We start from the raw sequence: 12,628 nt of genomic DNA, 5'->3' as shown, positions 1-12,628 counted from the left end.
ATATCTTTGCTAAGGGTCCGATTCCATAGGAGATGATGATCGTCTCCCCCTACTGGTCTGGTGCAGTTCAACTATGCAGAGCTCATTACTGAATTTTAATTTTGTTTTTGCTACTTGCAACAATTTCCCTTTGCACACGTTTGTGTGCTACTGTAGCATAATTTATAGCAAGCTGCAATTTGCTCCTCTTTGCTTTCTGTATTTGCAACAATTCTCCTTCACTGTGTTTTTTTCTTTTAATGTGTTTTTTGTTTTTGCTAGTCTGATTTTTTGCATTTGTTGTATTTTTTGCGCGTTTATATTTTTGCACCTATTGGCCACCATTCAAATAAAATGGTTTCATTCTCTTTTCTTGGTTTGTTTTAATAAACCCGAAGCTCTCAGGAATGTTCCTGAACCGTCTAGTTTGTTCCTTGTCTTTATGATGATGTTTGTTCCCCAACATCCTCTAAAAGGTAAAAACAAAAACAATGATGAGAAAAGCTGGATTCATACTGAGACACAGTTGGACTCATGAGACATCTGAGTAAAACCAATACATGCCACTTGTGTCCCGTTTACACCACCCTCTGAAACCGATCCGTGCCGAGTTCGGACCGAGCTTGGATCAGTTAACAGTTCCAAGCTTGGTTCCTTACAACCGTTTACACATCATGCTAGCACGGTTCCTTGCCTCCTAGTGAAGTTCTACGGTACTAATGCTCTCTAGGAGAATCAAAATGGCGGTGCCCGTAACATTCAGGAAATTATGTTTGTTTATAATTGTAATATTTCATTATTTACGGAGAGTCAAGGGAAGAAGGCAGTCTCGGCGTCATCCCCGGTTACACAACAACCATTTCCGCTCTTGTTTACAGTACTTCTTCTTAATTTCTCGTAACTTATGTGCATTACCGCCAACTACTGGAAGCTGGCTGTAAGGAGATGATGCGGTCTGCCCATGCGCTCTTTGTTATCAGAGAACCGAGATACAACTGAACCGCGCCAACCCCTACTGTTGAACCAGTACTAGCTTTAACGTGGTTTGGTTGTGTACGGCATGGTCCGGTTCAGTTGCATGCATGTCAAAATGGTAGTGTAAATGGTGTAATAGTCCAGAATATTCCCTTCTCTACTTCATGTTGGTCTAAGATCCTAATTAAATACAGTTTTGTGGTTGTAATCTTCAAAAATAGGAAGAAGTTTAAAGGTCAAATAGAAAGGAGTGAGGCTAGAGCAGGTTTATCGTGTGTGATGGTAGATTATCAGTTCTTTTTTTTTATGTGGCTGGTCTAAATCGCACAAAAAATGCTCCAAGTAGTAAAAATCGAGGAGTTTTACAGTATGCTTGGCGCCTCTAGAGCCGTCACATGACCAAAAACACAGCTGTGATGTCAGTGTAGTCAATCATCCTCAGGTGGGTGTATAGAAACACTACTTCACACATTGTTGAGAACTGCAAATGGATTGTTAAAACATCATTACACTGGTCTATTGTACTGCTGCCAATAGAAGGAATGCCTTTGGATCGGGAAAAATAAAGTTTTGATTATCCGAAGGGCCTGATTTTGTGCCAAATTTTGATCCGGAAAGTAAATAGATTAGACAGAAATCAACCGGTCAATCTGTGGCGTCCAGGCCGATACAGCAAACTATGTTCGGATCACTTCACGGCAGATTCTTTTATCATCAATCCTGCTCTTGCATCATCAAATGGATTCCATATACCAAAGTTGCGACGGCTTTTTTTCTCTGTTGTATAGCTTTAATAAAGTGTCTGATGGCTATAAAGCTGATTTAAAGCATTGTTTATTTTTTCCCAGAAATTATTTATTTCATAAAACAACAAACTCTAGGTAAATGGGTAAAAACCACATCCACAGGGCAATGTTTCCCACCCAGAAAGCACAAAGGACCCAGTGCTTGGAGTGCTCACTGCGATCCGATCACCGAGGGACCGCTTTCCCCATCCAGGCACAGCAGCGTAGCACAGTGTGCTATCCAGCTCCGCATACAGGGCTCCAAAACTGAGCGCCAGCCTTCACACCCGGCCACAGCAGGACGCTGCCAACTGAACCGAACCCAGCCACCTCAACCAATCCAAATCCTGTGATCCCCTCTTCAAACAAAATACTAGACTCTAGTTTAAACTAATTAAAACACAGAACCACCTAAAAAATGTTCTGAAAGATAATAAACTTCCATCGGCTCTGCATAAGATCAAAGAGCATTTAGCAGTGGTGATTTAACCAGCGAGCATTAATAAAACCACTAAGACTCTGATTGCTTCATATTCTTCCTTGTTAAAGGATAAAAACTCCATAACAAAGGTGAATAAATATTGACTCGCTATGTAAAATGATAACTTCCTGACTAAACTGACATCAGGGCATCCCTCAGTGGGTCACGTGACTGAATGAGGAATATAGTGTCGTCTGCTTTATCAATGAATTATTTTATGCTATAAACAACAAAATGCTGGAAATCTGACCACTTGTAATGTATTTAATTTGGTACATACTAACAAATGAGAAACTATAAGGATGTCTTTTCTGTTTGAACTTTAAACTAACAACTTTTGTGAGGTGCTTTAACTAAAAGCATCCAATGTAAGCCAGCCCTTTGCAACATTCCTGAACACCATCAGCAGTTGGTTCATTTTTTAAGTTCTCAGAGTTCGTCCAAGGAGCCTGGGGTCAGATCACCAGAGGAGCAGCATCACAGCCACTCCCCGCATCGTGGATTATATTTAGAGCACAGTAAGCCGTCAGCTCAGTCTGCATCCTGACTGGACCCTCCAACTGCCACTCAGCCCAGAGAAACTCCTCTTGAGAAGACGGCTCTGAGACGCTTCTGCACATTGGAAAAGTTTCTTCTCTGTCACGCCTCTCAAAAAGAGGATTTGGTAAAATCCCAATAATAGGGAGACAACCAAGCAGTTCTATAGAGTGGAAAGTGTTTCCTCCAGTATGGTCCCCCTGTGAGCTGAAGAGTCGTATTCACTTTAGGGCTGAAGGAAATGAACCTTATCAGGTAGGTCTTCTCTCATGTAGGTAAACCTCTCTGATGGAAATGTTATTCTTTATCACTATCTGTATCTTCCATGCAAGGATTTAAAGTGTGGCTTGGTTTTGGTTTCATCTGTCTCCTGATTTCTGCCACATAGTGCGTATTTTAAACAGGTACTCAGATCTCCATGTGTTTCCTGATGTGTCTCACTTTTAAATGACAAGTGCAACTATTTTTAAAAGAGTTCGTGTGGCTCAGTTAGACTTGCTGTCACAAGATCCCCGGTGAGGCCAGCAGTCTCACCAAGAGCGCTTCGGGGGCTTTCACTCACACAGTGAGTTTGTCCAGGATGTTCCCACCAGCAGGCATGAAGGGATACCACATCGCAGAAAAGAAATGTCAGCTTCATGGTCCATTCGCAGCTTAACTGGCATGCCTGTGTACGGCCTTTCTGATGCCTAACTGTCTTCAGCATAGGGACGAATCTGCAGACCAGCATGAACAAATGCTGCCTTTTTCCTCTGAAACAAGTCATGTTCTGATTTGAAAGGCAGTCCTAAACATTATAGAGAAACGTAATAATCAGATTATAACGTCAGATGTGTTCATTATGTCGCTGACAAAAAACAGAGGTAACCAGAAAAGCAGAAGAACAAATGGATTCAGATTATTTCAGAAAAGTGCAAAGATGAAAGACATCATTTTAGATGCTTTGATGGGACAGCTGATACTTTAGCATAACTGGTTGGTTTACTGGACGCATGGTGAAAATAAAAAGCTCCATTAACCAGAAGCGCTATCCTAGTTTCCCAAATTAACTCTTAAAAGTGTTTTTATTGTTCATATTTTAAAAACTTTGAATCTTTTTAGTCCGAGTAGTTTTGTGTGTTTTCACTGCGGCGTCAAAACCAGAATGTTTCCAGAAACTTCTCACAGAAATTGTGAATAGTATGAAGTACATTTTGTTCCTTTATTGTTTTAAGAAAAGAAAATGAAAAGAAAAAACATTTAATAAAAAAAGCTTTGAGAGTAACTTTGCTTTTTTTTTTTCAAATTCTTTTTTATTTGTTAATATTTTCTACAGATTTTACATTTTCAACTTTATATTTTTTTTATTGCATTCATTTGAAATTGCGTTAATAGATCACATTCTCTTAACCTCAATCCCAGTACATGGAAATGCATCTTTGTTTCTAACTCCAGAAGAAAGCCCACCCTGAGAAGCGGAGATGATGTGATCTGTCAACCGCAGTTTGAGGAGAATAAAAACCTTGTTAGTTTGAAAGTTTAAAAAATAAAATCAATATAGAATTATAGAAAAACAAAACAATTATAACTTGACAAAATGAAACATGAGAAACAAAGATTCAAAATAACTTCATGAGTTACTTTACAACTTTTGCAATGTTTCATTTCTAGATTGTATTTTTTTCAGCTTTCCATTTACAAACATGCTCTTTGCTTAAAACAATAACAGAATAAAATTCCATCCATAGAAGAATCTATTGCGACCATCTAAACAACATTGCAATAGAATGAATGTAAAATGGGAAAAATGTTCATTCAAAAGCTGGTATTTTTTTCAGAAAGAAAACAAAAATAGAAGAGCATCCAACAGAGTTTTGTTGTTTTCAATTATAAAACTCACTCTCATTTAGTTTAGTTTGTTAGAAAACTAAACAATTTTATAGTATAAAGTAAAAGTGTGGTTAGAAAAACCAAACCAACTAAATTAGAAAATGTACAAATACAAAATATGAATAACTTTTAAATAGAGCCAATAGGAAACGTGTTGCTCATGTGTTGCTCAATCTCCTTTCTTAAAATCAGATTGGGCATCATGTGTTTTTGAGTCACTTCTGAGGGTCCATCCGTAGCAAGAGATAAGCTAAAATGAGACAATTATAAGAGAATATGTGAACCCAAAGAGTTCTGATAACGGAGACAGTGCCTCTGAGTGAGAATATCAAATTGAGACAAAGGAAATCGGCTCAGTGCGTCTCATTTTGTCTTAACTGAGATCAGGAAAGGAGACGGCTCACATAAAAAAGTAAAAACTTACTGCCAAGTATTAAAATTAACTTAAGAAAAGATCAAATATTTTCCAAAATCCTGCAATATGAACGGTAAAAAGTATAATGAGGAAGAAGCTTTTATGAGATAAAAAGAAAATATTTAACAATATTTCACAGAAAAATAGCAGCGTGATGCTTTAAAGATGGAGATTCTTAGTCTGTGAAATAAAGAATTTCTTAAAAAGTTTTAAAATCATAAAAGTCGATAAATCCACTATCAAATCTTTCACTGTATATACAAATGTTCAAGTTCACAAAATGTTGATCTATATATTTAGTAATTCTAGTTTAGAATAAAGGAGCACTGAGAGCTTCTGTTTCAGAATCAGTTTCTGATCTAAAATAGAACCTCTAAAGTAGCAGCACTTTATTAAGCTGTGACATAAATGTGTGAGCCCAAACAATAATGTAATTTGTTCAATGAGGATAAATTAGACTTTAGAACGAAGACAAGGAAATAGTTATAAACAGAAGTTATCAATTTTCTGATTTATACATTTAGATGCAGAAAGAAGACAACTGCTGTGTTTTAATACTGACGTGATCTCTATGTAAATATTATCCTTATATTATCCCAATGTAGAGGCTCTTGAGAGAGAACCAATCAGATTAGGGTGAGATGGAGAGAAAGAAAGAAAGAAAGGAGAAAAGAAACCCTGAAAATACAGAATAACTAGAAACAAATGACAGGAAAAAACACAATACACCAACCACAGCAAAAGAGGAAGCATCCCATAGACAAACTTTTACAAACATAGAAAGCAAAATCTATAGAAGATAGAAAATCATGGCTGACCCAGGATAAAGAAATGCTTTTCAGAGGTTTGTGGTTGGCTTTTTAAAAAGTCATTCTAATTTTTGCTTCTTATAGGACTGCTAAATCATTAATCTTCTGCTCTCCTGGACCAGATGCTAAGGAACTTAAATAGAGTAACTAGCCCCATTTACACTTCCCTCATAAATCCGATGTGTGCCGAGCTTGGATCAGTTAACCATGCTGAGCTTGGTTCCTTAAAACCATTTATACACCACTCTAGCATGGTCCTCACCGCCTAGTGGCGATCTACGGTACTATTGCTCTCTAGAGGTAAACAAGCAAACAAACATGGCGGCGGCCGTAACATTCAGGAAGTTTGCGGAGAGGCAGCCTTTGGGGAATTTACTTAATAGAGTCGGCTTTTGGGAAGTGGATACAACAAACAACAGTCTAATCAGGGCTTACAGATGCAGGAAACAACGGCTGACGAGGTTTATCACACTGCAAAGCAGAATCATCACTGGAAATGATGTGGCACGATAGGGAAGCTAGTATTTTTATGAATGTCTGAAGTTTCATGATTACGGAGGCTGACTGTAAGGAGATGAACCGTGCCGAGCCCCATCGATGAACTAGTACGATGTTAGTGCGGTTCAGTTGTGTCTGGCGCGGTCCTGTTCAGTTGTACATGCCATTTACCCTTAACTGTTATCTCGGTTACCGTGCTAGGATTGAGCTCGGCACGGTTTCAAAAGTGTAGTGTAACTGGGGCTATAGACTGTATTTTTCTTTTAGAAACTCAGAAACTACTTCATCTTTGCTGAATTTAAAAATTTTTTTTTGCAGGTTTGTCCCCTGGTTTTGGTGATTAGTTGGCAGACATGGCAGACTGGAACTTGTTGGGGAAGCTGCTGGAAAGTGCCCAGGAACACTCCACCGTTGTTGGCAAGGTCTGGCTGACGGTGCTGTTCATCTTCCGCATCCTGGTGCTTGGAGCAGCCGCGGAGAAGGTTTGGGGAGACGAGCAGTCTGGGTTCACATGTGACACCAAGCAGCCCGGTTGTCAGAACGTCTGCTATGACAAGACCTTCCCCATATCTCACATCCGCTTCTGGGTGATGCAGATCATCTTCGTCTCTACGCCTACTCTTATTTATCTGGGCCACATCCTTCATCTGGTACGCATGGAGGAAAAGGAGAAGGAGAAACTCAAGGACCTTGATATCAAGAATGAAAAACAGCAGCAGTTAATCAGCTTTAAGCCCAAAAAAGCCTCAGTTAAAGACAACCAGGGCCATGTGCGATTGCATGGTGCTCTGCTGCGAACGTATGTCTTCAACATTATCTTCAAGACTCTCTTTGAAGTGGCGTTCATTGTAGCTCAGTACTTCCTGTACGGATTTGAGCTGAAGCCAATGTACACCTGTGACCGCTGGCCCTGCCCTAACATGGTGAACTGCTACATCTCTCGACCCACAGAGAAGACGGTTTTCATCCTTTTCATGCTGGCAGTAGCTTCAGTATCCCTACTCCTCAATCTGGTGGAAATGTACCATTTAGGTTTCAAAAACTGCCACCAAGGTCTTCGCTACAGACGGTCAAAGAAGGAAAGAGAAGCTACCAAGGCCCTGACTGAGGGGGTCATACCTTTCGCCCCAAACTACACCTACTTCACAGGCCACTCTACTGTGGCCGAGCCTTTTCCGGCAGACTCCAAGTACCGCACAGCAGAGCCAGACTCCGCTTACAGCCCCTACAACAGCAAAGCAGTTTACAAGCAGAACAGAGACAACTTGGCCGTGGAGAGAAAAGGCAGATCAGAGGTAGACGATTCAGAGAAAGCGAAAACATCCAGTCCTGTTACTGAGACTCCTGTTGAAAGCCAACGTAGAAACAGTCAGTCAAGCAAGCACAGCAACAACAAGGGCAGGATGGACGACCTCAAGATCTAAGAAGTTCGTCTTCAGTCCAAAGCTCAGGGACGACGGGAAAAAGCCATTGCAGCATTTCAAAACATATCCATCTGAGTTCCACAGATTTAACCATTGTAGTAAACAGTATCAACAGTATCAAAAGGCTTAGACAAAGCAGGCTAAGAAACGACATGTTGTCTTCCATTAAAGAAACAGAAATAATCTTCAAGCCCACACACCAGTAATTCAAAATGTCACTAGATCAGAATGGATTAACTGTTTCAGTGACACAGAGATCAGACACAACGCTCACAGTGCCTCAAAAAAGTCTTGACCTTTTCATATTTTGTCACATTACACCACAACTTTAATATTTTCCAACGGATTAAAGCGATAGACAAATAATTAGTGCAAACATGAGTTAAGCTTCCTAAATAATTTTTTGCTTTTAGCCCCTTGACTCAGTACTTTAAAGAAAACCCCTTAGTTGTTGGGGGTTGGGGGATATCTGAAGCAGCTTTCTAAATAGTGATGGCACAATGGTTTTACTGCAATAACGATGCGTTTAGGGTTTAGGTGGTTTGCCTGTGTTGTTTGGTTTTATCTGTTTTACCTGTGATCCATGTTTGCTCTGTCTGCTATGTGGGCAATGCTAACCTGGGCTTCTGGTGATTTCATTTGAAATATTGTCTCTTTTTATTGCTTAAACACAGTCAACAATGGCTCCTTGGTTTGCCTCTGTGGTCAATGACTTCCTTGGACAGATAGTTTAGGGATGGCACTGTTTCCGGGACGTTTTCCAGCTGCTAGACTCTTTATGAGCTCAGATGATGGGGTATTGCTTTATAAGCTCACCCTGCTTTGAACATCTCACTACTTTATCCCTGATCCCACCTGATCTGTGTGCTGCTTCTTAATTGGTTACATGTTCAGGGTCATCCTCAAGTTATCTACATGCACAGATATTAAATCCCTGAAAATACTCATTGGATCTCTTTTACTCTTTGTGACACTTCTGGAGGCAGTAATGTGGGCTCACTACAGATACTTTTTGTTAGTAAATCACAAAAAACCCCAATAAAACAGAGATAATAGAGTGTATTCGCTGGAGTGGATGATATTGAGTCAGATACCTCAGAGAAAGTATGCGGTGTGTCTGTTTACATTAAAACAGTAGCTGGTTTAAATGCTATTTTTGCTTTTAAGAGCATTCTGTTATTGCCTTGTTTTTCCTCAAACACATTAAAGGATGTTTTTCTGCTGTTTTAAAAATGTTTCCCAGAGGTGCGAACTCAAGTTCTGTGGCTTAGAATTGAACGAGTTCCAGTTTTAATCACTTTAGACCCAACTTGATGAAAAGACTTCAGACTGGACGCAGACCTTCACACCAAGCCGACTTCATTTTGACTGGAAATTGTCAGATAAAAACAAACAGAAACACTTTAATTTAACAATAATTCCTCATGAGTTCAGCACCCTAAACAAGCTGCATATACTGAGCTACTTATTATCTGTGTTTTACGATGACAGTAGAGATTTCCACGGTGACAGAGAGCTGCTGCCGTTGAGCTGTCTGGGAGGTGTGGGCAGAGTGGGTGAAGATAAGGGTCTAGTTCAGCACCACCCATTCGACGAATCGGCTCCATGCAGCACAACTCTGCACCAGTATGATAAAGCACTTTCAGCGAGATTTTAAAAGCAGACAGAAGCAGGCGCCTCAGACCGATTTTCAGATATATGTCAGGAGGTTGTGGGCGAGAATGAATGGCTACCAGCAATGGAAACATTTTATGAATTGATTTTAATACATGACGATCTGTGAAATGAAAATCAGCTGCTTAAATGTAAATAAAGGAGAAAACGTGAAGTTATATTTGTATTTAAAGCAGGTAGTGCTGAAAAAATCAGATTAAAGGTGCTGTAGGAGATCTAGCAAAAACAGTTCCAGCAAACTATACTTTTGAACATACACAACCATGCCTCTCCCTTCAGACCACCCCTCAAAACCACGGCTTTAAAACACATGAACGAGCTACAGACAGCATGCTAGAGCAGCATGAGCAGTGCATCGCTGATCTCGGAGCTGGCAGGGAGACGGCAGCACTGATGATGCAGAGCACTATGATCACTCCTTTGAAAGAGTTTATTGATGCCTAAATTAACTTAAAATGCCGAAATCTGCCGGAAAATCATGTGTGCTTTTATTATCCTGGTCACTGCAGTTTGTATTACGTACATTAAAGAAGGCCTTCCAGCCGCCTCGGCAAACCACAGGGAGGTGACCGGGCCAGAGGCTGCTGCTGAATGGGATTCCTAGTGACAGCGCACCGCCGGTGAAATAATATTTGAACCCAGGATGATAATCTGGATGAACTGAGTGCACCGACGATGTTTTCAGTTGGACCTTCTCACTTCAAAATAGATTCAAACTACTTTTTATCCACTGATCACAGCAAATATATCTGCCACTGTCACAGGCAAAGACAGGATAGGGATCAGTAGGACCCACTTTTTCCACTTCGCAGCCAGAGCAGCAAAGATGCGTCAGCCGCGCATCAGAACTTAACTTGTACAAGCATCACATATGAAGCAGCACGCACGTTTTTGCTGCTGCTTTAGGTGTGAACGTCATGGCGGTCATGGCGTCTTGCATGAGCATTGGGGGGGTCAATTCGTTCATGTATCAGGGTACGCGCACAGGTGGGAGGGAGAAGCAGACGACCATGATAGACGGGTCAGGAACCAGTCGTATACAACGGACTGTGTTTTGTGATTGGTTGTGGTTATTCATTGATTTCTCACTGTAGAGGGGACCATTTATTGTAGTTTTGACTTCCAGACCTTCTATTTCACTGCTTGCTAAGCGGCAGTGGGGAGATCTTTAAGCCACATGGTAAAAAAGGCGTCAGAAAAGATCCTTACTAATTTAGTAATCTGTTAATCGTTAACTGGAGGGTAGAGACTCTAAAACGTGCCTTTAGCTGACAGAGCGACCCACCTTGAGCAGCAATTTTACCAAAAAATCTTTTTATATGTCACTATGCTCTGTCCAAAACTCCTCAAGTCGAAAAATTTTAGTTTCACCTGGTTTAATTTCGCAAAAAGTCTTCTTTAAACAGCCTTTTGCTATCTGATTATTAATAGATTAAAGGGAAAAAGAATTGATTTTGCAAACTAATCTTTAGTTGCAGCCCTAAAAGCAGCATTAAGTCAGATTTTTACTTTAACATCTCCCTTGTTTAAGTCCAACTGATGGTTATCTAAGTGTTAATGAGACAACTGAGGGGTCTGTCATCTCCCCCTTCTGGGGCAGGTGAAGAAAATGACACCCGAAACCTTTGGCAGTGCGCCAGGTCTGCCCTGGTTCTCCCTGTAAGACCAACAGCTTTGAAGCAGCGACATGCCTCCCACTGATCTACTCACAGGTGATTATAGAACAGTTAATATTGAAGTTCATGACATGGATAAGCCAGCAAAAAAAGAGCGAGAATACCTTTGCCAGAGGAGGGAAGGAAGAGAAAGCAAGAAAAAGACAAATACAGAAAAATGCAAATATTACAAACAATGTGTCAGCAGAACACAATAACCTTTCAGAGAAACTATGCATCGGACAAAAGTGAGTTACAGGCATATACGTTTAAAATATGTCATGTTATGTGACCCTGCACCTTTAAAACAATCAAAATCATCCTTACTGTGATTGTTTAAGACTCAAACTTAAAGGTTTAGGACTTTGTGTCAATTTGTGACTTTCACGCCTTTTTCCTGGATTTGGGTGGACTTGCAATGCGATGACTTGGTTCCACCTCAGATATTTACCTTCAATGAGCTCAGAGATGCATTATCCTTTTTGTTTTCTTTTTCATAAGTTGTGATTTTAATTGTGTATTAAAAAACATCAACCTTTTCAACTGCAGGGATAGTATGTTTGGATTATTTAGATTTTGGCAATAAAAGAAGGAAATGCAAAAAAATGACTATTATGACATCCATAATGTTGTCTTATTTTTAACTTAAGACATTGCAGTTTAAAATGTTCTTAATGAACGTTGTTCCGAGTATGGTGTTCCCTTTGGGGCTTATTGTAAAGATCATGATTTATTTTCAGAAGTGCAGTCTTTTGCAGATTAGCTTCTGCTCCTGCCGGGGGATATGTGTGGGATGCAAATGTGTACCGCAGACACACTAATGCATAGCACCCTGCAGCCCAGATAATATCATTTTTGCAGAGGCAAAGCTTTACTCCCTTTAAGATATTAATCAGATCAGAAATTCTCTTGTATGCTTTTCACAAGATTTTGCTGTTTTGAACTCTTTGCACTGTCATGGCATGATGAATGTATTAATCCTTAATGCTGGAGATTTGCTGATATATTTAGTTTTAATGTTTAATCAAGACTGAGTTGCTGCAACATAACCCATGTAATCTGTTGTTACAGATTCCAGAAAACAAGGCTGTGTTCAATTACATCTTTAGACTCTTTAAAGCGTTTTTTTTTTTTCTTTTTTTTCCAGCACCACCGTTCAGTCTGGCTGCTGTGATTGATGATGTCAACTAACAACTCAGCTTTTGTTTAGTTAGGCTAAAAATGCTTCCAGCCAGATATCCTTCAAATAAATTTTATGCCCAAATAAATGTTATTTGTATTCCTTTTTAACTAAAAAGAAAAAAAAAAAGAAAGAAAGAAAGAAAGAAACACATGCAGATATGTCTTAAATTTCAAGGCCTACCTCTGATTCAGCCTTTGTTTGCTTGGTTCATTTTGTTCATGATGCTTAAAAAATAAACAGTTCCCAAAATGTTTTTATGGTTTTTCATCAATCAGTTTTAATAAAAAGAAAAGTTTTGAAGGTCTGAAGTTTAATTTCTGATTGTTTTATAATCTATTGTAAAA

At 39.6% G+C, this 12,628-nt stretch overlaps 1 protein-coding gene across 1 annotated transcript; it reads left to right on the top strand.

Moving 5' to 3' along the window:
- The first annotated feature begins 2,813 nt into the window (after positions 1-2,813).
- LOC107082887 (gap junction alpha-3 protein-like) lies at positions 2,814-8,140 on the top strand. The gene is made up of 2 exons (XM_015371785.1): positions 2,814-3,012; positions 6,667-8,140. The coding sequence occupies exon 2, from the start codon at positions 6,702-6,704 to the stop codon at positions 7,770-7,772; it is 1,071 nt and encodes a 356-aa protein (XP_015227271.1). The 5' UTR covers positions 2,814-3,012; positions 6,667-6,701; the 3' UTR covers positions 7,773-8,140.
- The last annotated feature ends 4,488 nt before the right edge of the window (positions 8,141-12,628 follow it).

The sequence above is a fragment of the Cyprinodon variegatus genome, unplaced genomic scaffold (assembly GCF_000732505.1).
Source record: "Cyprinodon variegatus isolate N-32 unplaced genomic scaffold, C_variegatus-1.0 Scaffold65, whole genome shotgun sequence".
Lineage (NCBI taxonomy): Eukaryota > Metazoa > Chordata > Actinopteri > Cyprinodontiformes > Cyprinodontidae > Cyprinodon > Cyprinodon variegatus.
Note: the sequence above shows the minus strand (reverse complement) of the source record. Positions and strands in the feature narration are given on the sequence as shown.